At 41.8% G+C, this 25,445-nt stretch overlaps 1 protein-coding gene across 1 annotated transcript; it reads right to left on the reverse strand.

The window, feature by feature from the left end:
- Positions 1 to 903: 903 nt before the first annotated feature.
- fam163ab (family with sequence similarity 163 member Ab) lies at positions 904 to 24,595 on the reverse strand. Its single transcript, XM_085774762.1, has 5 exons — positions 24,069 to 24,595; positions 4,499 to 4,596; positions 4,391 to 4,412; positions 3,693 to 3,807; positions 904 to 3,409 (listed from the first exon to the last, which is right to left on the reverse strand). Exons 4-5 carry the CDS (start codon positions 3,783 to 3,785, stop codon positions 3,011 to 3,013), a joined length of 492 nt encoding a protein of 163 aa, XP_085630888.1. The 5' UTR covers positions 3,786 to 3,807; positions 4,391 to 4,412; positions 4,499 to 4,596; positions 24,069 to 24,595; the 3' UTR covers positions 904 to 3,010.
- Between the last annotated feature and the right edge of the window lie 850 nt (positions 24,596 to 25,445).

Consider the following 25,445-nt stretch of genomic DNA (forward strand, 5'->3'; position numbering starts at 1 on the left):
TGTCTTCAGTTTGAATCTACAACGTAGAAAGTAGGCCTAATGAAAATAAAGAGAAACCACTGTGTCCAAAGTTTTGACTAGTGCGTATGTGTGTATACTGTATGTGGAGTTACTTCTTGAGAGACAATACAGTTTAAAAAAAAAAAAAAAGTACATATACAGCCATGAATTGTTTTTATTTTCCAGGTAATTTCATACAAAGTGCAGTAAACTGGAAAAAAAAAAAAAAATTAAATTAGACTTCAGTCTGTTGATGTAATCACAAAGTGACTCCATGATGTTTGACTGGCTCTGTGGGGGCCAGACCATCTGTAGCACAGCACTTTGTAATTTTTGTCTCTGAATTGTTTATGACTCAGGGAACTTTAACTGGGACCGATCAGCAACTGATGTTGCTGTGTATTAGATAAGACTGACTCCAAACTCTAATCCAATGTTCCTAAAACATTTTCAAAGGGCTGTAGATAAAATGAAATATGTACAGCCTACGGCTCCATTCCTTTGTCATCAAGTAGCAGGCCTATCATTTCAACATCGCCTTTCTTATTGGCTGATCAAACCTGTTCAAGACATAATACGCATGTGTTTTACCCAAGGGCATAATTTAGGGAAAATTATGAGATAAATGAAGGCTTTGTTCTGAAAATTAAATTCAGCATCTGGTAGTTGCTGTTAACCTCGTGACAATCATTATCTGGATATCAGACGTCTTGCTGCCTTCAGAGCTCGGGATTAAAACATTACAAGACACTTTAATTCTTCTTTCTACTCTGACATCCTGAGGAAACACAAGCAAACTTAATAATTTATTAACGCTGGTTAAACAGGTTTAACACTGTCCCCTTGCATGTCTGTGTTTGTGTGTGTGTAGTCTTGGCAGTAAAGACACAATAAACAATTTCAAGCAGTTACAAATCTTTAATTGTCAAAAGTTAACACTGTCAAATGTTATTGTTTCTGTATTTATCATGTATGATTTGACGTTTTTTTTTTAGCCACATTTCTAAAAATTCATTGTTTTCTATGTTCAAAGATAACTAGTTAAGTAAGTAGTAAAATAGATAGTTAATACAATGGATAAATAAATGATGATGACAATGAATCCTTAGCTGTGGTGATGGACAACAATGTGGATAAACACAGTTTTTATTCCACCTGAAACATCCGTGTTGCTCAGATGCATCTGGGTAAATTCTCCTAACAGGATACGTGTTGATCTTTAGTGATGAACTTTCATTTCCCCAGTCCTCTGTACATTTATTTGTTTATTTCTAGTTAATTCAGAAAAAATGCAATTCTGGTGTAAAGATATACAGTATATCAGTACTGCAGTTGGTTTCTGTAAATACAAATTGTGAAATAAATGGAGTAGCTGCTGATGAGTGGGTTTTACTATATGCAGTGTTGAAAAGAAGTTGGAGAGTGTGTTTTTGTTTAACTCTTGAACGATAACACCAGAGGCCTGCCCGAAAAATCTTGCAGAATTATCCAACTTTATCACACCATGCAAGTCTGTAAGGTTTCCTCCACTGCTTACTGTAGTCACTGCCTCACTGAGTCCTGCTGTACACAGAAATACAAAGACAAATATCACAAGAAATATTTTTTTGTGTATGGCAAGCAACACTGCCATGTAGAAAAAAAAGCACTGTGAAACTGTTTTCAACCACATCCAACACGTGTACTCAGACTTTCTCACAGTGAAAACAAAAAAACGTGAAAATAAATGATGTGATTAACTGCATTTCAAAGATTCAACATGAGAGTAGTACAGGAGTATAGGAGGAGTGTGTAGACAAAATAGCACAAACTAGTAAATCACACTCCCTCATTCAAAATACATCATGTTCAAATCCCAGGGTGCATCTCTCTCCGTCAAGAAGACAGCGGGATCCAGAGATGCCTCTGTCGCTTTCTGGTTTATATTTACATTTCTAAACTTTTTGCATCATTGTCAGTACAGAGAAATTCACTCAAGCTCACCACTGATGCGTTCAAGGGCTCGGGTGCCCTCGCATATTGCACAGGTTTACGCCTTTTGGGAGAGAAGGTGGTGGTTCAAGTGCTGGATCTGGCAACCCAAGGGAGGCGTAGAGACTACAACTGTTATCCAAGAGCCAGTTTGAAATGCTTGTAGGTTTTACTGTATGTACACCGTGGTTATATCTCACACTGCTCGTGATGTTCCTCCAGTGAAGTAGATGAGGTGAAAACAGCTGAAAGGAGATTATTGGAGATGAAGAGCTGCAGTCGATAGCCAGACAGCTTGCATAGGGAAAGCTCCAGTCGTCTGCTGTCTCCCTCCTTTCCTGCCTTCCAGAGCTCCAGGAAACTGCAGAGGGCATGCTGACTTTTTCCTCATTTTGCCCTTTTAACTTTTTTTCTCTCCATTTTGCTTACCATAACAAAATTGCTTCATATTTGCTACAGACTTCATAATAGTTTTTTCATTTTCTTTTTTTTTTTTGTTGTTGTCTTTTTGGCAGTCACTGGGAAGTTATGCAGCAAGGGAAAACTCATAAATGATCTAAGATAGCCCTCAGTCAGTAAAGACACAGTAACAGTCAACAGACAGTGCACCGCCATGTCCTTCATGTGGGAGGATAAAGGGACATTTTCTTACAAGACATTTTACAGCTACAGGTTTATCTACCATCAGTTATAGAATTAGTGTCTTTATGAACAGGAATATTGTACAGGAATTTTACATAATAAAATGTACGAGTATAAAGTGAGGAACTAGGTTTGAAAGTCATCCCTGCTTGCCACACACTGTAGTCTTGAGTAGTAGACTTTAAATCCCCCCCACCCCGCCCCCCAGACCCAAAACCCTAATTACATGTGATAATATAGGCTGCACAAACAGTAGTGGGCCTTTATCCAGCAGATTCAAACTGGGAGCTGCTGTATGTGTCAAAATCATTGGTATTGTTAGTGGTGGTGCTGATGTTTGTGTCTGTGTGTGTGTGTGTGTGTGTGTAATGGGTGGTGTTATGGGGTTTTTGGGTGGTCACACCTCGGTGCTGATGGCTCGGGTATTGGTGTAGAAATCGGGAGGCCGCCCTCGCTGAGTCTCCCTCAGCAGGGAGCCTCGGACGGCGGGCAGCGGCATCGCCAGTGCCTGGTTCTCATAGTGTGTGGGCATGTAGGTGATGCGCTCGCCACCGTTGCGCATCTCATCAGTGGTGCGGATGTAGAAGGGCGAGTCGTAGGGCGAGCAGGTGGGGCAGTAGCTGCGTCGCCCCCCTCTGGGTTTGGTGGGGTTGGAGGATCCGGGCGGCTCCGGCGGCGACAGGGACAGCGGGGTGACGATTGACCCGTCCAGGCCGGTGACACTGCAGGCATTGCAGGCAAAGTGTTGCTGAGAGATGGAGCCGCTGTCAGACCCATTCTTCTTACAGCAGTAGTACTGCAGAGACAGAAAATCACCCTGGAATTACCTTGTTGAGAGAACGTTTTCAACATTGTTTTAAAATAAACAAGTCAGTAATGTCTGCAAGACGTTAGTGAGCTGCGATCCAACAGTAATTTCTTTAAACAAAAGGAAATGAAAACCTGTATAGTATACATTGTCGTCATTTAACTTTCTCCAATGTTTTAAAACGTACTTATGGTGTTTAGTGGTTTAAAATTATGCATTATGTGTTTATGTTGATAGAAAAAAAAGGTTTAATTTAGATACAGAGTCATACCTGGAGTCTACAGTAACAGAGCACAGCTATGATACACAGAAGTATCACTGTGGCCAGTATTCCTCCGGTTATGACAACAGTTCCAGCTGTCATCCGACCAGCTCTCCATCAAACTCTGACACAGGCACAAGAAGTCACATTATCATTGTCATCATTGCCATCATCCTCAGGCTCCACAGAGGCACACATCAGGCGAATGTCATTATTATACTAAAAGAAGATGCAATCTACTCGAAAACGTTCACTGGTAATAGAGCTCCATAGGTTAAATACATGACTCTGTTTGTTTGTACAGCTCCAACACAGTGAACTATCACAATAAAAGAGCAATCAAGAGACTTAAGTTAAACTCAGTTGCCTTTTTACAGATGTATATCTTCATAACAAAATATGTTTTTTGTCTGAAAATAAACATACTGGCAACTTCAAGAGTAATGTCAAGCTTTTTTTTTTTTTTTTCAAATATATTTTTGGGGGCTTTTTTGCCTTTATGTAATCGACAGGATAGTTGAGAGAGACAGGAAATGGGAGGCAGAGAGGGGGGGAATGACACACAGGATAGGTCAAATATGTCAAGCTTAAACATTAATTTCAAACATGCAAAGAGACATTTGTGTCTCTCAAAACTTTTTGCAAATGCTGATTTTAAATTGACCAAACAGAATAGACCCTGTTGTGATTATTGTTGTTCTACTCACGTTCAGCAAAGCTGCTTAACACCTGAAAGCAGAGACACAAGATGATTGGTTTATTGGTCGGTCAGTCGGATGGATGGACGGATCGACGGGTGGAGAGATTGAACTTACATCAGAAGAGTGTTCAAAGGTTGCAAGGGTGAAGAGAAGTCAAATCACAGGTCAAAGACGAGAGGGCACACCGCTGGAGAGCCACACTGCATGAACATCTGTGAGGAGAGAAAGAGAGAAGGAGGGAGGGAGGAAAGGAAGTGGGATGTTTTAAACATTTTTCTCCACAAGGTGGCACCGGAAGAACAGAAAATATGTCGGTCACACACACCACCAGGCACAAGTAGGATGACTAGGCATGAAGAGGGGTGTTTAATTACAAAAGGAACATACAGGTGCAAACACACTCCCAACACACAACTACATATGCATTACGTACATACAGCGGGTGGACAAAATACTGGCAACAACAACGCTTGTATCCATAGTGCAATGCATATCCCCTTGTAAACACCACACACAATTTCATCTACTACCACAGTGAAGTAATGACCAAACAGTCCTCGTGAACATATTTACTGGCAGGCTGCTGTTGGCTTGTGCTCAGTTGTTTCAGCTCTTTCATACTCTACTCAGTTATCATACTGTAAGTGTCCACCTCTCAGGACATTTTGCACTTTGACTACAAAAGAGGGAGAAAAAAAAAACTGGATCATTTATAACGGAAACATCAAAGATATTCACTTACTCAGCCTCCACGTTCTCAGACATGCATATTCTCGAGCAGTGTCTCCCTCTCTCTTTGTCTCGTTTTTTCATCCACACTCTAACAGTGCACAGTGCACACACACACACACACATGCATACACACACATGCAGCATCATGGAGGAGCAGCAGTAAAAATGATTTAGCAGCGAGGGGCTCAGTTGGCTGGGGGTTTAATCTGCAGGCTGAGGCTTGTCCAGGTGAAGTGGAATCTATTCCTCCTGATAAAAACGGGTCAAATTCATGATTGAGTTGGAGGACGGAGGAAGGAAAGTGGGATGAAAAAAGGAAGGGAAGAGAGAGGATGGAGAAAGTAAAGGATGTATGTCAGAAAGAAGGAAATTACAAGAGGAAGGAGGAAAGGAAGTAGCAATACAGTCGCTCACATACACACAAACACACACAGACATATTTGCAAAACTCATTTCTCAGCCTATCACTTAAGGTACCTGCTGTCAGAAATGTGTGTGTGCGAGCAGTCGTAGATAGATGAAGTCATTCAGTCCTTCATTGTGCAAATTCAGATTAATTAGAAACCAGGACTGAGATCCTAAGCCTGGTGAGACCGAAGACTTTGGTGAGCTGTGCTGAGAGCAGGTAACGCTGCCTGGAGCCTGTGAGGAGTGGTCTCTGAGGGTCTGATTAGCTCACTTCCCTCTGATCCCACACCCTCAGATTTTATTGTCAAACTCGTAGTCTCCAGTCCCAGCCGGTGTCAACTCCAGTGACATCACTTGAGGGAGTTCAACAGACTTTGAGCAGCTCTACCTGGAGCTACAAAAGACTTTTTTAATACTGGCCCTGTATTCACAAATGTCCAAACCTACAGAGTGGCTGACTGACTGAGTGATCGTACATCTACAACTGTTCATCCACAGGGAAGTGGAGGAGTACTTCCAGCACACTGCACCTCACCTCCATTAGAGCAAATAAACTACTTTCACTATGCATCATTATCACCTCAGAATCGTCACCTCTTATGCTCGCTTGCCTCTCTCACTAAAAAGGAAAAAAAAGAAAGACACCCTGCCTCTTCAAACCGTCTTTGACTTTTATTTGTATTTGGTGGTTTGGTCAGTCAACATTGCAGGTATAAAATCAGGCTTTGATCCTAGTCAGTTCAGCCACATAATAGGTTTTGACCTCGTCTTTACATTTGAAATAAATTGCATTAGTGCTCCCTTAAGCCTTCAAGAGAACTGGATACAATACCCTGTTGATCCACCTGAAGCCAAAGTGAAACTCATCAATCATCATTACTCTTTGGGCTTATTAACGATGAACCTTCGAGGCCTTCACAGGCTGGGTGACCTTTTCCTACTGGCATCCAATACACATGAATGACAATAAAATTATGTACCCACAAATTTCTTCAAGACTTCCCGACTTGTATCATTTTATAACTTTACATCACTTGCTGTTCCCATTGTAATGATTACATAAGGGGAGTAAAAGCCATTTTAGGCCAATAGGCATCACACGATATGCAATGCAAACTGTCCCTCTTGTCTTGCAGGCCAATGGCCCAGCACTTCTCCTCGCAGCAGCTGCTTTGTTGAGCCTGACTGAAGGTAAAGTTGGATTTATAAATTAAATCCATCCATTTCCTCCACATGTTGATTTTATACCTGACAAACAAAACAACAGAGAGACACAACTGAATGACTTTATTGCTCATTTCAAGTCAATGCAGTCAGCAGCTGTGAGTTGTGTGACTGCAATGCAATTAAAAATAAGTTAAAACAAAATGAAGTTATACTCAGTGTGAAATAAATCATTTCTTATGTTGTTTGGTTGTTTTTTTTCTCTAATTGCTGCATTGTGGGATGACTTAGTGTGAAGTCATAGTCATCCCACAGAAACCATAGAAATAAATATGAATACGGGACAAACTGCAGAAGAAACCAAATAACTCCCGAGATGAGTTGAGCATCTCAGACTGATGATATTTTAAACTATAACTGAATTCACTTCTGCTCATAGAAGCTGAATGTGTTTTTTCTTCATTAAGGAGACAATGAGCTGAAAGTGCCATCAGACGCTCCACAGAGGAGAAGAAAAGGAGGCGGTGCTGCTCCGACAGGCTGCGATCTGAACCGCTACACTGGCACCGAGCTCATAAACCATGTTTCTGTCAGAAAGTACACTAGTCTTCAATTATTCGTGGGGACCAAACGGGATGGCAGCTGACAGATTCCTCTTAACATCATTCTTCATAACTTTCTCCAGTGCGTGCAATCTCAGACTCAGTACACCACACTATTTTTCATAATTAATGCCAGCACGGTGACTTGTACTGCAAGGAGGAAATGGAAATGGAGTCACCGCTGTCACCACGTTATCCTTCACACAGACACGGACACCAACACACACACACACACACAAAATAACACTGAGATTTGTTTCCCGGCCAGTTTACATGTTGCTCTGCAAGCACTTTGAGACAAACTTGTTGGTTCGATTAATTTTCAGTTTACTTCATCTGACAAACAGAGAAATTAGATATCTGCATCAACACACATCTGGACACTTACACACACACATACGTACATGCACACACATGCTGAGCACAGACAGAAAGAAAGCTGGATCAGTCACCACTGGGTCCAGATTAGAGTGGCCCTCAATCCCCTATACTGCCTGAAGAGCCCTGTGTACTGATAAGACTCTGCATGCATGCACTCACACACACAGACACACACACACACACACACACTGTGCACATGAAGTATTCACACAGGCCAACATGTACTCAAGTATTACCACATAAATCAGGACATCTTAATAAAACATCCATTAAGCAGAGACAGCAGAGTCTTCACAGCACTTAGCAGCATTCACTGCTCAGAAAGTAGCGCAGCTTAATTTACTAAATAACCGCTGAACCTCAGCACTCACCACAAATGTCTGATTGACAAATAAGAGTTGATGCTGCAGTATAATGTTCTTCATCTAAAGTCCGGTTCCTTCCAGTACATTTAAGGCGGTGGAGCTCCAGTCTCAGCAGACGGCAGCTCACGTCCACAGATTTTAAAGGGAGCTTTTAGTTTGTTTCTAGACACTTCTGAGCTCCTGCGACATGTCACACACACTTTCACTTCAGAGCTGCCACACTGAACAAACAACAAGAGCAGCTGTAGCTCTATTGCCATCAAAGTGGAAAACATTTTTGATATGAAAATGAGGTGTGTCTCAGATGAATCACACTCCGAGGACGGTGAAATCCTCACAGAGTCAGTTCATCACCTTGATGGAGTGAAAGCAGCCGCCCTGGGCTCAGCACATTTCAACAGATTCAGTTGGGATGGACTTTTTTCTTCTTCTCCTTCATCTTTAACCTTGTATATGCAACAGTTTGGCTTGAGACAGAAAATATCCATCCATCCAGCCATCTACGGATGTCACCATTACTTGTTTTCACAATGAATCGCAGTATTTAACACCACAATTAAAGGGACAACGAGGAGTTTCTATTCGGTTATAAAAAAGTCTCACGTTAATGTGGATGAATCTCCGCTACCCACACTTGTTAATGGGCCCATTTTCGATAAATATATCGTTCTGTCTCTATCGTTATGTTGTTATTATTAGTGGTGGCGGAAATGCTGGTCGAGCCGACCAGCGTTTCCTTCGTGGCGAGTCATGAGAATAACGCAGCCAAATCGCCGTTTATGGTCGGAACTGCGACGGTATGTGATCGTCTTTGAACCTCTGACTTTAATTATTGATGAATGAAAACATGAGTCTGTCTTGCGCCGGTCAAAGAATTTTACGGTGCGCGCGGAGGCTCATAAATGTAGTGTGAAAATGCTTCGCTTTTCCAAAACTCCTTGTTGTCCCTTTAATTAATCATAGACATAAGATTCCTAAATACCGTCACTTTCCAAAAAAGATCATGTCGGACTCGGAATCATATCGGCAGATGTGCGCCAAAGTTAAGGTAAATGCACAGAAACTGGTCCATTTACCTAAAGTTACGTTGAATTGGTAGGAATTTAAATGTTAGCATGACATTTGTTATTTTACAAAAATGATTCAAATAAACTTAAACATTTGGTATAGCTGACAATTAATGACTTGAATATGTCAAATACTTCCCCTGGGGGATTAATAATTGGTCCTATATTATTAATAGATACTTAAAATATTTTGTGTAAATAATGTATTTGTATTTTGACTATATTTGATTTTACACATTCATAGTGTTGTGAAATTAATTAATGCATAATAATCGTGATAATCATAATAACGTGATTATTTCTCTGACAATAATCGTACCAAGAAAATCTATAGTCGACAACCCTACATCCATCCATCCATCCATCCATCCATCCATCCATCCATCCATTCATCCATCCACCTGCTGTACTGTCTGTCCATACAGGGTGGGGCTGGAGCCATCCCAGCTAACATAGAGCGAGGGCGGGATACACCCTGGACAGGTCGTTGGTCTGTCACAGAACTGACATATTAAGATGAACAACCTCACGCACTCACATTCACACCAAAGGGCAATTGAGTCGCCAGTCAACCTGCAGTGTGCCTGTGTTTGAACTGTAGGAGGAGGCTGGAGAATCGGGACAGGACCCACACAGGCACAGGGAGAACATGTAAACTCCACCCCGGGAATTGAACCCAGAACCTTGGCAGATAATACATTTTAAGAAAATAACAATAATAATAACATAGAGTTAATCTCTGCAGGTTTATAAGCATCCTGAGACTGGGGATGGTTGTGAGTGACTAACACACTACACTAATGGCTTTTTATCATACATATTGATCTGAGCCCATACTCCGAGCTCATTGAGGTTTCTTTTTCTTTCTTTTTAATTACCTCGAGGTATCTTGTTTCCAGACCTCTGCATCATTCAATAAGCTCTTCATTTAATCAGAAATTCTAACCACACTCATCATTGACAACTGCGGCTCATCAGGCAAAACAACTGATCAATCAAATGACAGAAACAGGAACTTTAACAGTTGATTGTTATGAGACACACTCACTGCCGCTACTGTAACATCTGTGTCCTATTGATTTATTAGGGCCAAAAACCAAACAACTAACAACAATCTATTATGTTAAGGACTAGCTGCTGAAATGCTACAGCACACATTAACGTAAACGGCGTTACACTACACTCATGCTGTGCTGTTATATCAAACACCACACTCATACATTATGTTTTATGATTCATGTCACTATGTTTTGTTGTGATTAAGTGTAAACTGTAGGCTAGACTCTGTAGCACTCTATTATGTTAGATTATGCAATAGTACGATACAATTCACTGGACTTTGTTGATGTTTAAAAGCTTTTACACCTGTGATCATCAGCCTTTAATATCTTTTTTTATCAGCCTTTTTTTTTATCAGCTTGTTGGCTACGTCCACTGCTGCTCTCCATTGTCTCCATTTTGTTTTGGTTGTAGTAGCTCGTAGAATTAAATTCATTCATGCTATAAAACCACAGGTTTCCCAGATGCTGTTTTTGGCAAATCGGAGTAATGAGAATATCTCATGCGCCACACCTCCCCCTCTCTCCTCCTCTCCTCCTCTCCTCCTCTCCTCCTCTCCTCCTCTCCTCCTCTCTCTCTCTGTCTGATGAAGTGTTCCCTCTGGAGTCTCAGCCATCAGTCTTCAGGAGCATCTGAAGGACCTTCACTTGCCCAGGAAGATTTTTACAAGATTGATTCTTTGGATTTTAAACTGCTCCGAGGCCAGGAGTCACTTTGTGTCAGTTTCTAGTCTCTGCTCCCACCAACACACACACATGACAGCGTCATGCTCTGTAATACAAAGGCAAATGCTCGCAATGTCAAAACTACTTGTGATAATGTGAGGATTTTGCGGTTTTGTAATGCAAGATGAAGGATTATATAAAGACTAATTAAATTAAGTTTTAGAATCAGTGTGTGAAAGCTGCTGAAACCAAAAAAAGTCGAGCTAAAAAGAAGACTGATTTTACTGTTGACATTTTAAAGATGCCTACTTTTCACAAAACAGCGGTCTTAAACCTGTAACCACCAAGGAATCTGCCAATTCCTGAGATGGATGTCTTATTGTCAATGCTAATGTGGTTGCTGGATTTTTACACTGAGCTCCTTCCTGTTATATCTGTCTGAACAGCGGCAGGAGGCTAAAGGTTAGTGAGGTCAGCTTTTTGTCAGAGGTTTTTGCCTATAGGCCGATGATCTGATTCAGATCTTGCTGACTGATTGTGATTATATAAATGAAAGCCCAGCAGAGTTGAAGTTTTCAATGAGAAATCAGCAGAGCAGAGCAGCAGTGAGCAGAATAAAAAAGTATTCTCTTATTTAATCCTGGTTTTAAGATTTGCCACTGGTTCCGAACTAGTTCAACATGGGCTTTGCTTGGTTTAAATGCAGTAAACGTCCACTGAGGATGAATTGTGCACACCTCCTGAGCACTAATCTATCCACAACTGAGTATTACAGTATCAATATAAAATAACAAAGGATTCAACATCTGTTTGCCCTGTTTCATCACCTCAGTGCTATTCAGAAGTAGATAGTTTAAAGATTGTCAGTCACCATGTTTTGCAATATTACACTAAAACCTCAACAATCACCTGATCTGGTTGTAGGAAAGAAATGTCAGTCATCGTCTTTATATATGATACCATCAAATGACAAATGTGAAAATTGTAGGGTTGCCTTTCAAGGTAATTTTTTTTTACTGTAGTTCATGCTCTTCTCAACAAAATGTGTGACCGTGTGTTACGCTCATCTGCCCTCACTTTCTACACTTCCTGTCTCGTTCCACTCCTGACAACCTCAGGTGTTGTCTCGGCAGCAGAGCCAAACCCCACCCACTCAAGCAGTAATTCATGTGAAATTTCAGCACATATTATTTTGGAAAACCACCATTTTGTCATCAAAATCCACAGCTCTATAGTTGCCGTTGTAAGTGGAGAGAAAACAAGTCGCACATCCAAATGGGATTCATGGTCACAGCTGAAATGTAATTTGTCTAATCCTGTTATCTGCCGTTCCAAAGGCTTTCCTCTATCTGCTTCCGCTCCCTATCGTTTCTGTTGCAGCCCAGCGTGGGCGTCTGTGTGTGTTTGAACGTGTGTGGAAATGTGTGTTTGTTTGCTTTGCGTGGGTATGAAGCACAAACACAATTGAGGGGGTTCACTTCAGCAATCGCGGTATTTCTTTTTTTATGAATATTATTCACCATAAAAGTAGGCTCATGTGTAAAACATCAAAACAAAAAGAAGATAATCTGTTATAACTGCACTGGGGAAACCACAGGATGACTGAACAGACTTATTTGATTTTGGTTAATGTTGTCAGGTGACAGCAGCGGCCTGTCAATCTCACTCATGTTTAGTGGTTGTACAGTCGTGCTGCTCCAACTGTTAACCCATGGGGAAATGCACTTTGCACTTTTAATTCATTAACACTGATGTTATGACGTATATTTCTCTGGAGACAAGTCTTGTCAAGTCTGCCTGCAGCTCTATGAAGAGTAGAGAAAGCTGAGAGAAAATGCTTGAGAGTCAGGTTAGTGTCTTTAATCCTAATATTTAGCACTGAACACAAAGTACAGCTAAAACTGATGGGAATATTGGTGGTCTTGGTTGTAGAGCAAAGGGCTGGATGAACTGAAATTTTAAGATGACAATGGCACTAGAGGAAATGTGTTAACATTATTAAAGTTATTATAACACATCATCCTAACAGGGCAACCAATAATTGTTGAGACATTTCAATCCAAATCCACAAAATGTCAATTTCATGTCATGCAGGAAACGTTGTCACATGATCACCAAAGTCTGTAGGCTTCCTCATCTGGGGAGCGTGAAAGTCTGGTCCAACTTTCATGAAATCAGTTCATTTAGTTTTTGTGATAAATTGTGAAAAGTTAGATCTCAATCAATGGGTTTTATCAAACTGCAAGTGTGATACTAGATGAAAAGTCCCCGGATTAAACCAAAGACAGGGGTATTCATCCTCTAGGGAAAAAACTAAATTTCATGGCAATTTTACTTTTATGTTGTGGGCACGATTTAAATACCATTTAAAGCTGGAGGAGCTTGACACTCCCTCCTCCACCTGTTCTTCCACCTTCAATTTAAACTTCCCAAAACAGTAGTTAAGAGTGTGGGACCATAAATATTACTGATACACTGCATGTGCATACAGTACAATGTTGTTGTTGTTTTTTCATTTAGCTTCTCTTGAGCAATGTATTAAGTGCTGTGGGTATAATAGTGGGTATACTTTGCATTCTGTCCATTATTACCACTTAAATATTAATATTTACCACGCTATTGCTGTCCAATCAAAAACTGTATATGCCGAGGCACGCTTAACAAGAGCATGAATAAATGTTCACACTTTGTTGCATGACTGAAAAACGTTCTTTATAAAATAAATCCACTCATCTTTGATCACAAAAGTCCTTGTGCTACTTTTAGTCCGACCAGGAAACACCCAGCAAAGGAGCAAATAAATATGAAAAAGATGAGATCTCACACACTGACGTTACTCTCATCTTTTTGATCTTATGCCAGCGGCACAGCGATAAAATTGATTATGGAATGACAAACCGTTTCTTCCACTATTTTACAGCTACAAGTCTTTAATAGAATAAGTACATTAACTTTCTGGAGGCGAGCACATACATGTGACCTTGACAACCTTCATGTACTGAGGGATCCACAGGAACTCAACCAACCGTTATCCCATCTTCCCTCTTAAGCTGTCGCAGCAGTTACGGCCCAGTAGGCAGAGATTGATGACACTGAACATTTTAGTTCAATTACTTGATTTTGCTCGAGGTCATTTGGGGCAAAGAATGCAATGAATGTAGAGAACCACTCCCAAGAATGATCCTCTTGGCCCTATAAAAGCACATGATCAATACAGGTGGTAAAACAGCGTGGTCCGTGTGAAGATGGAGAGAGATAGGGCAACAGAGAGTTGGAGCACCGTCTGAGTCTTTCTCTCCGTCCAATCTGGACCATGTTCTGATGCCGTATATACTGCTGGCAGATTTATAACTGGTGTACATTATGCTGTTATGCAGCTACTGTACTCCAGCCTGCCAGCTCCTGATTCAGCCTTTCTACACACTCGCTGTGACTGGAGATGTGGTGAATACCTTTACTCACATGGAAAGTGAAAGATTCATTACTCACGGTCCATCTGTAATTTTTATACACACGTCAAATTCAATTTCCTCCCTCTCTATAAACGACTATCACCAGATATCCAGGCCAGTTGGATGGCTATGGGTCTCCCATCTGACTTCTGCTCTCTATGATTCTCCAGCACTTTTACTTCACAACTCTTAAAGCCATGCAACTACGACAACTGCACTGCCATTGTGACCAAGGTTACAACTTCTACAAAGGAAATCATCATAATGAATGGCTGTTGTTGGTATCAGAGTGGGGTCAAGCAACTTACATGGCACAAGTGCAGATATGTTCAACTTGTATTACAACAGCACATAATGATTTAAATTTTTCTTGAAATCTTGAAATCTGTCAACTTAGATCACATCAGTGAAAGCACCACTCGTGTCTGGGAGGGCTTTCTGCTGCATCTATTAAAAAGCAGAGTGTGTCCAAAAAGCCTGCAGCAGACAGATCATAAACTACAACATGCAAGTCTGACCTAACTCTGCACAGAGTGAATCCAACCCACAGCTGCTGCCCTGATGCATCTGCTAGACTGTAGGTTCAGCACTGGAGCAGTGGAACAGTTCTCTCTGTGTGGAATATAAATAAATAAAGCACACTTACTTATTAAACTAATATAAACACAGCTGTCTGCGGTGACACTCTGCAAACATGGAAGATAAAGCTGCTTCACTGCTGCCTGTTGTCTGGTTCAAACATCTGTTTACAGTGACAATCGGTGCCATCTTGAATATCTCCATTCTCTAAATTAGGAAAGTATTGATTGTGAAATTCTGGGCCGATACCGATAGCAATGTTTAAAATAACAATTTGGCCGTTGGCCAATGCTGGTACCGATGTTTTTTCTCTGTTGTTTATTCCTCTTTTGTGTAAAGGAAACAAAGACATCTTCATAACTTGCAAAAAAAAAAGAAAAAAAAACCAAAACATTTTCACACGGCCCTCTGGCGTCACAGCAGAGTCACATCCCCCCAAAAAAGAGAGAAAAAAAACAGGCTTAACTATATAACAGCTATCCAGCACTGCAACCCCAAAGCTTGGAAAGTGAGATTAAACAAATTACAGAGCAGTAACAGCAGTGTGTTACTTGTAGTATCACGTTAAGCTACCAAAATCTTATTGTATGCCTTTATCCAATGTGGTCATCTGTAACAGTAGAATCGACATCATTTCAAACACGACCTGCACAGAGAACATCACACACTGAGGACAGAAGTTAAACCCCAGAGAGCTGCTCACTGATCTGCTGCAAACATTATCAACACATGAGATGAATCAATGTCCACCATACTATATGTAGCCGTCGCTGAACTCAGAGGCTGCATACCATGTACAGTATACGTTATACTAATCCTTGCTGCATACTGTTTTTGCAGTGAGTCTACAACATATATTATATATATATTATTATTATATATTACGGAAATATCACTTTTTAAAGGCTCTTTAACATGTTTGTCTTGCCTTCCAGCCCCCAAAATGTGAGAATTGACAAAAAAAATCTGTAATGCGCAGGCTCCCTTGAAATCCACATGGTTTTATGAGCTGTTCCCTCAGTTCCCTCACAGTGATGTAACTAGATTTTGAATTTGCATAATGCCACCCCTACCTGGGACCGGTAGAAGCGGTGGGGCGGGGCGAGCAGTGGCTCATTTGCATTTAAAGGGACAGACACTGAAACCAGCCGTTCTGAACAGGGCTGTAGGATGAAAAGAGCTGTGATGTTTGATCCTTGGGGCATGTCACAGATATGTCTTTAAGACACTTGGGAACTATTTTAATTTGTGGAAAGGGGGCATAATATGTCTCCTTTAATACTTCTGTTAAGGTTTTTCAAGATCTTTCTGGAGCACCTTTTTCAAGCTGTGAGCAGCTCCATCACTTCTCATTGCATTACTTTGTGGGACACGGAAATCAGCTTCTTCTTTCTGCACAATTACTTTTTCAACTCTTACTTGATTCTGTCACTTTTCCAGTGCAAGTACAGAAACATATTCACAGTCTGTTACGAATAATGCACAGGAAAATCGAAACTGAGGTTGTCTGCCTATTTGCATGTAGGAAACGATCTGGACATGGTTGTGGGTGACTTGCAGGACGGACATGAAGATATTTAACATTCACTCACAATCAAAGTTAAGATTCTTAGAGGGAACAGTTCTAACCACAGGGATACTGACTCGCACTTCAAACAAGAAGGCTTGAATTGATTGTCTAGTAGTTAATTTATGTCCAGTTCAGACAGATTCACAGAGGAGAACTTCAGCAGGAAATGGACCTGACATTAAACATGCCTGCAGCTCCGCGTCCTTCTGCTTTACGAGGATTGCAGAGGTTTCATTATAGCTGCTCAGCTCCTCCCCTGCTGTCCTGCGATATGCCAGCTTCTCTTTCACACTTGGCAGCGGTGCAGCCTCGCTGAATGCACCCCCAGTATAGAGGAAGCTGTAATTACTGTACCTCCATTCTGCTGGTCAGCACGACAGTCTCATAAAAGGAAATGAAATGGTCCAGCTTCTATCTTTGAGGGAGTAATGTACCACGAATATTACATTAGCATACATTCACATGGACATTTTATCTGTGACAGTTAGTGAAGTGAGGGAGCGCAGCCACAGATGGCGGGACACGCAGGAGAAAGGCCGGCCTGCACAGTTTTGTTGCTCAGGAGCACAAAGGTTCAGGTTCGAGGAGGCGTTCAATGTCTCCTGGGACGTCCCTGTTTTCCCATTACAAATTCTTATAATTAGCCTGTTTCCTTGGGACTGATGCATTTTACCACTGTGACCAACATTTCGAATTCATTGGAAGTGGATTGTCACAGCTAAGTCCTCCAGGGATCAAATAAACTTTACTGTATTTCTACTTTTCTTACGCATTTAATACTTTACTGACATCAAGGTCAGTGGGCTGAGGTGAGGCTGAACTATAAATATGAAACAGAGCAGCCATGATCGGCCTGTCAACACTGAGTGTGTAAAGCCGTCACACCACCAGTCAAGCCTTCGCCACCCCTTTCCCTCAGCCATTAAAATGAATAAATTAGAAATAAACCGGCCTGAAAACCGTCGGCCTGACATTGAATGAGAAGCGATTAATTTCAGTGTGATGCTCGGGGGCTATTTCAACACATTGCTGAGCAAAAAATTGTACCTATGACCTTCCGCTTACAGAACTGTAACTGAATCCACTGTGCCATCCTGGCAGCAGCCGGGGAGACACACTGAGGAGGAAACGCTTCCAGGACAAACAGCAAGTCCCATCTCCTCTCATCTCTCCGCTTTAGTTAGGCTGAGGCTCTCTTCTAATTGTTGATCAAGTTACTGCAATAACCCACCGATCCGTGAAACTCTGACATGTTCGATTTGCAGACATGTCGACAACCAACGGAGGTTTCAAAGACACAACCTGTTGCATATGGTACAGTACGTCTCCAGTCTTTCACCAAAAACAAAGTCTGTTTTTTAGGTGCCATAAGAAATAAAAGAGACACGACTTGGGAAAAAATGGTTTAAATCCCCAGAATAATGAAAGCAGCAGGGGTGCAGATAAAAGAGATAGCGGGCTCAGCAGAAATCCTACAACCTCTTCATACACCCATTACATCTCAAGTACATGAGAACCTCCACATGAACAGCATGAACTAATGGGATTAATCAGTTTAAGATAAAGGGGGTGTAGCTTCTCATGGTTCAAAGTCATTTGTGTTTTCTCTCATATCTACATGCAGTGATGTCAGAAAGTTGCATATGAATGAAAAAACACGAATCTACTGGTTCTGCTATCTAAAAGCATTTACTTGTCCCACATAATGTAAAGCTATTATGACTGCAGCAGTAGTTATTCAATAGATATCTTAGGATACTTATTCAAGGGATATTTTAGGAGTCGGCCTATACAGATAGATATTCAAGCTGCTTACAAATATTTTGAAAAATGTAAAGTTATAACCTATACTGACAGACATTTATAGACATTTTAAGTCAAGTGAGATAAGAATTATGCATGTGAAAACTGAAGGGGTCAGACAGGAGAGAATGAAAGCGCTCATATAATATATTAACAGTATTAATAATTTCCAGGTTTTGACATCAGCAGGATTGCGGTCAACTCTCAGCTATGGAAAAATGTTTTATTCATGGTGAAAGTGTATTTTTTTTGCACATATTACCAGCAATATTATCTGGATCATGTGACCTCTGACCCTTTTTTCCCTTACTGCAGCTCAATCTGGGTACAAATCATATTGGAAAATGCTAACTGCAAGTGTAAATGTTGCATTGAAGCTTCAAGCGCTGCTTTGCTTGCGTAAGAGGGCTGCTACAGGACAAGTTCAAATAATGATGAATAAAACAAGCCGTGGAGCTGGTGGATGGTGACGACAAAGGCTGAAATTTCATGATTAGAAGATGGTTTAGGGTAAAAGAAAAAAATAAGGAGGCTTGTACATGAACAGTGAAGAGAGTGTTTTCTCAGCAAGAGGTGATTTAAAAATAAAGGTAACAAGGTCATGAGAGGTGAATAAGTATCATTGATCTCCAGCTCCAGTAGTTTTTTCTTATCCAACTTACTATTTTCATCACAGAAGGGAAAGTTAATTCTTTTAACTAGGACTTTAACTAAGTGTCCCATTTATGCTTTTGACACATTTAACTTAATGTTTTTGTTACATAATGAGGAACATAATTTTATTACCAGTGTCTATAGCAGGAAGTCTGTGCTCCAGAGCTAAGATTCATATCACAACACTTTAAGTGACAGATTATTGGGGGAAATATTATTCACACTTACGGTAGCAAACAGCAGGGTGTGTTCACAGTGTGTGTTTGTTTGTGGTTGTGTCTGAGGGCGCGCATCTAACTGTGTGCGAGTATGTAAATGCCACAGATCATGGTGTCATTTTAAGGGTGGGTGTGTGTTGCGTATGTTTGTCTGGCAGTGTGTCTGAAGTGTGTTATGGGTGTAGATGTGTGTCTGTGTGCGTGTTTTTTTTTTTTTTTTTTTGATGAGTCACCATAGAATCATCAGCCAGCAGCAGTAGAGCTACGTTTGCAGATAACAGCGTTTCTGTTCCAGAGGCCTCCGGCTCTGCCAGCGAGCCTTCCTCTCAGCGGCCTCATCCTCACCCAGCCTGGCCACGCTTCATCCACATGCCGCACATCACCTTCCACAATGCCAAGGAGAGAGTTGTCAACCCAGCTCTACATACCTGAATACAAACGATATCTACTCACAATCACGAGCACACAGGGGAATTAACAGAAAATGTAAACCTCTGTGCTTTCTTGCTGTTCATGTAGATTCAAACTTGGAAAATCTTTGTTAAAATGGTAGTTAATGTAAGAACTATGTAAATCTGGTCGCTTTTTCGTTGTTTTGGTCACTTTTTTCTCTAGAGAGCTCCCCCTACAGTTTAGGAGTGCATAACTGTCGTAAAAACTCACAGCGAACCCTCCTCCCTCCCCACCTGGCCATGTGCATTCAACAAAGCCAACGGGCGAGAAGACAATCCATGGAGCGATGTCTACCAGGGTGGGTAACGTTGACAAGAGATTACAGATTACCAGGTGTTTCGTAGTGCCAAAAAGCAGTCCATGTTTCTCACAAGACAAGATCAGGGACACCAGGTCGGAGGCGCTGATCTTGCAAGGTTGGTTTTTGGCCAAGAGACGCTACTGTAGGTGGAAGGCAGAGAGCGTCCACCCTCACCATAACAAGTAATGTAACCCATCACAGTTACTCCGAAGCTGGTAAAAATCTTGTAAAGTTCCTCTTTAAATTCCTGTATCCGTATGAGTATCTTGTGTTGCCGCTGTCGTTCAGTAGAATGAGTCATGTAATGCAGCCACAAAACACAGGAGGTTTGGAGTAGCAGTCAATCAACACCACATCAACACCACATCTACCACTTCCTGCTTTTTCTTCCCATGTTCTTATTTGTGGTCATGAGGAGAAAGGCTTCACTTTTCTCTGCTTCTCCAAAGCATCTGAACAAATAGGAAGTTACTTTTTCAGGGCAGATAGCAGGACAGTACATTGACCACCTGCTGGACATTACAGGCTCTGTTTTATACAGAGGTTTATTTCTGAATCATCAAAGCAAAAATCTTTAATGTGAAAAATTGTGCTCAGATTTGGTCTGAATAGAAGTGGACTAATTTAGTTTATTGCTGGGAGCAGGACGCATCTATATGATACAAGAGGTTATATACACCTGAGATGCGATGTGGTGCTGCGGTGATTTGTACTTGTGGTGAGTGACTGATTCTGATGCCAAACTGGTAAGACTGGTAGGAAAAAAGCTGTCGATGATAACTTTGGCTTAATAGCGATAGATAGCAATACTTCACAAATAGCTCCTTTAAAGGGGAACTATGCCAGTCGCTGTTTTGCTAACCCTACTCCCGGCCATGTGCATTTGTTTTCAATGAAACCAGCGAAAAAGTAATCGATGGAGCAGTGGATAACGTTATATAACATATACATGTACACGTTACCATGTTTATATTTGTGTGGTCTTATCTGTTATAAACAAGAGATTATGGGTTACGAGGCCTATTACAAGTCATTTATTTAACCATCACAATTACTCCAAAGCTGTATAATTAATAAAAAATGTATTATTCCTCTTTAAAAGTTGCATCAAGATATTTTGGGGTGTCATTTACGAATATTTGCCAGGTTCAGACAGATGAGAAAATTGAGCCTGAGAGTGGGAAGGCTTTATTGACACTCACTGCACTGGGTGAGCCATTATCACTGGAAGAAATGTTCAAACATCCATGGGTTAAAAGTGCCTTGTCCTCTCACACTCCTGTCAGACACCAGCCTCCAAGTGGAGAACAATTTAGCAGCTGGCTGTTCTTGGACCTTGACTTTGGACCTGAAAATGAGTTGGAGGTCCGACTGTTGGACTGCAGCTGCAGTTTAATGCTGGAGTTTCTCGTCCTGCTAAGTCTGCAGTCAGTGCAGTTTGGACACATCTTGTCTCACCTTTAATGTGTGACTACAGTAAACCTGACCTGCAACTGTACAGCATCAAAAAACGATCCTGCAGCCAGAACCTTGAGGGCTTTTCAATAATTCACACACACCTCTCCTGAAACACTGAAACACTTTCTCCATCTCTGGGTAGCTTGAGATCCTCCACACCCACCCATACACCCACATACACCCACACCCACACACACACATTCATACATGTACACCACTATCACAACCTGAAAACACGACTCTGTGCATGTTGTCCCAGAAAATACACTGAGTGGAGTGTCAGCAGGAGGAAGTGAGCGTAGGCTGAGTACAGTAAGAGCAAGAGAGACAAAATCTATGTCGCACAGGATTTTCCTTCACTACCAGTGGCTTTACTTGGATTAAAAAAAGGCTCATTTAAATTCCACACAACCCAGAGCAGGCTTAAGTCTGTAATGACAGGACTCTCTTTTGGCAGCAAAGGCTTTATTTTAATTACACTACACCAGGTTAGCGGTGTCACAACAAATCCCACTAACCTGCAGATGAGTCATGTGTGGACCTGATGCAAGATTGTTGGTCACGCTTAACATCAAACATGTGCTCGACAGGGCAGCTTAATTTTGACCAGCCTGCTTTGCTCTTCAGTGATGGTTTCTCTCATGTATTTTTCATGAGTCAGATACTTCAAATGTTGGATAAAACTTTTAAAAATACAGAAGTTTACACAAGGCCAGCACACGGTGGCTACTACACACAGAGACAGTGGTGTTGCAGTATCAAACTGGCAACTTTTCCGATGCATAACAACACCAGCGGGGTAATAAGAGGATATGTGGTTAATGTATCGCTGAGATCAGGTCAAACAGTGACTCCAGTCAGTGAGTTTGTCCAGCAGTTCTTAAAAAAGGGGGTAATCAGCTCAAATAATGTCAATCCTGTCTGTATCACCAGCACTGACAACAGAAGTGGTCTCCCAGCAGCGATCTGTCAGGGTTAATAAGGCCACTTAGGCTAACTGTTTCCTAAATTAACTGAGGACGATCAAATATTTAGTTTTCCAGCCAGAGAGGCTCTTACAGAACAACTTAACGCTGACAGGCCAAATGTTGCAAAGCAGCTGGTTGTATTTTCTCACAGTGTTTTGATCTGTTGGCACAGAGCGCCATTATACAACCTGTGTATTAAATACATTTTGTCTGTTGCCGCTGTGTTTGCTGTGACAGCCCCTGACTGCAGACTCCTTTGGGAAATCAGCCCACTTCCTGTTGTATCATAGGCGCTGGAGGTGGAGGAATTAAGAAGTGTGTGTAGTGTGTGTGTGTGTGTGTGTGTGCGCATGTACACTGTGTGTGTTTATGGCGGGGTGGAGACAGGAGGATATACAGAGGCTGCTCTACAGTTATTTAGTCATAGCCTCCTCTGTGAGAAATGGGTCAGAGCAGCGCGGCACCTGCTGCTGCTGGTTGTTGATGTGGGAAATCAATGCACTTCTCATACTGTACTTCAGCTGACGTGTGCACATAGTGAGGGAATATTTAACCTGGCAGTGATTTCCTTTCTCTCTTTTTTTTTTGTTTAATATGAACATAGTTGCCCATGAGGAAAACACTAGTTGTACAAAGGGCTCAGTTAAAAGAAAACATTTTGTCCTACAAGACTTTCATTTTGAAGCCCTAAAGCAATGCAGATTTTTTACTCTCCAGCTTCATTGCAGACAAACAAAGACAAAAAAAAGATGCAATAACACCACCTCATACAGTTTTGCCACAAAAATAAAACAAATGTTTTCTTTTTTTCTTTTTTCTTTGACTCAAGAATATCCACTGTGTGTAGAAAACAGCTCCTGGCAGCCAACAAAAAATAGAAGAGTGGTTGGGTGACATATCGACAGATCAATATTATAAGGTTCTAATAGATATAAACTGCTATTTAATAAAATAATACCCCTAAAAGTGTGTCCTCTTATATGTGATATGTTAAACTTAAATAAACAGTAGCGGAATCTTTTTGTTTGGTCAGTATTCAACATTAACATGGTAAATGTCACATTATCAGGTGTAAAATACAGTGAGACACTTTGAATCAAACCTTTCGAAACACCAAAAGTCCCAAGAACCATATAGCCATTCTTTTAATAAAGACTTTTTAAATATTAAAAGAGTTGCCTTGGATTTCTCTGTTTTTTCCAAGTTGGTCTCCATACCCCCATCTCATCCAAAGAGCACCTTCTGAGATCTACCTACATTGAACGCTGCAGCCCTCTCCCCTCTCTTCTCTACAGTCACAAGAACCTCTCTGACTCACCGGCCCTTGACCTTGTGCCCTCTCTCTGTCCAAAATGTTAAATGCTTTAAAAAATAAACAAATAAATAGGCCTTAATCTACTAATAACCATCTCTTCTATTTGAAATGATGCAGTCAAATGCCAGCAGCAGCAGCCGCAGGAGGAGGCCACACAGACCAGACAGATCATCACAGCCACAGCAAAATGCCAAAATACCCCAAGACCACAGCTCCAGCTGAGCTGCTCCACTCTCACTCCATCTCCTCTGGCAGCAACACACATTTCTCATTGGGTTCACAGTGAAAAGACATCTGGAGTAACACGTTTCTGAGTGGCATTTTGACCAAAGGGTCCGAGTCACAGACATGTTTCCAGATATAAACCTCTGCCATTTGAGTGTCAGTAACTGGACACCTCCTCGCAGCAGGAAACAAATACAACATGTTATCTCACCTGCCTTAGTTCATCAGTGCAGTTCATCACATACCTGATCTGGTTACATGGTCCGTTTGTCCAACTCGGGGCTAATCCTGTGGAGTTGGACCATGAAAAGCCACCAGCATGATTCTGACTATCGCAGCAGGAGGAGAGCAGAGGCAGAGGCAGAGGAAGAGGAGCGCTGTGCATGGGACTGCGGCGGAACTTCTCCAAGGATGAGCCCGAGTCCAGAGCGCACAGCGCCGCCAGAGACAGAGACAGAGAGAGAGGGACCCCCAAACCCCCCAACGCTCCCGGCGTGGGACCACCAGCAGGACTAGAGGTCAGAGGGACGGCAGGCAGAGCGCACGGCGACACGGAGCATAGTCACGGTGCGACAACGGGAGCAAACGCGCGCACACACACAGGTGAAGGACGGCGTTTTTTCTTTTTTTCCCCCTTCTTCTTCTTCTTCTTCTTCTTTTTTACGCGCAAGTAACCTGTGAAATCGCGTTAACCTTCACACTCAGCCGTGTTTTTTTTTCCCGGGACACCGAGGGAGCGGAACAACCGAGAGGAAGCGTGAAATCACAGAGATGCAAAACGGAACACATCCAACAAGTGAGGAGTCGAGGAGGCGGAATGACGGCGTCCGCTGCTGGGCGGACTGGGGGGAGGAGGTGGGGGGAGGAGAGGAGCCGCCCCGAATGGCACACACACACACACACACACACACACACACACACACACACACACTCCCTGCCCTAGCAAAAGATCTATTATGATTGATTTCAAAAGAAAAAAAAAAATAGGGGTAGATGTAGAAACATAGTTGTTTTAAGGAAATAAGAAGTAGAAGAGTAGATCCCTGCAGAAAATGAAAGGCATGTCACTGACACTTCAGATCACCCAGTGTTGAATACAGTAATCTCCAAATGTGCATTATATTTGGAATATATGCAGATAATACTGAGAGCAAGCTTCTGCACATGTCACTGGTGACCACTACAGATACTAAGTAACTCTAATATTACAGTGATGGTTGCTTCAGGATGCTCCCATTAGAGAAGGAGACTGGGTAATGTGGTTGCATCATGAGCACAGTAAATAAATGCAACAGTACAGCAACCCAACCCCTTCACCCCCCCACCCCCCCCCCCCCCCAAACACAGACCACTGAGCTACAGTAATTGATTTGCCCTCAATCACTGGTCCCTTAATCTACTTACTGTTGCAACCAAGTCCACGCAAAAAAAAATATTGACAGAGTGGGGAAGGGAAGAGGGAAGGCCTGGCTGGACCGAACGGCTCTGCCGCTCCACAAAAGAAGTGAGACACACAGATGAATCAGACCACTGGGACAGTTGAGAGGAGGAAGAGGGTGAGGGTGGAGATGGAGCAGGTCAAGGAGTTCGATGTGGAGGTCCACACACACACACACACACAG

Source organism: Trachurus japonicus, chromosome 4 (assembly GCF_045865225.1).
Source record: "Trachurus japonicus isolate A0001 chromosome 4, Traja_1.0".
Classification (NCBI taxonomy): Eukaryota; Metazoa; Chordata; class Actinopteri; order Carangiformes; family Carangidae; genus Trachurus; species Trachurus japonicus.

Coding starts and splice junctions, on each gene's coding strand:
- fam163ab (XM_085774762.1), bottom strand. CDS start 3,785: ATGACAGCTGGAACTGTTGTCATAACCGGAGGAATACTGGCCACAGTG. Junction 3,410..3,692: donor TCTGTTACTGTAGACTCCAG/GTATGACTCTGT, acceptor CTGTCTCTGCAG/TACTACTGCTGTAAGAAGAA.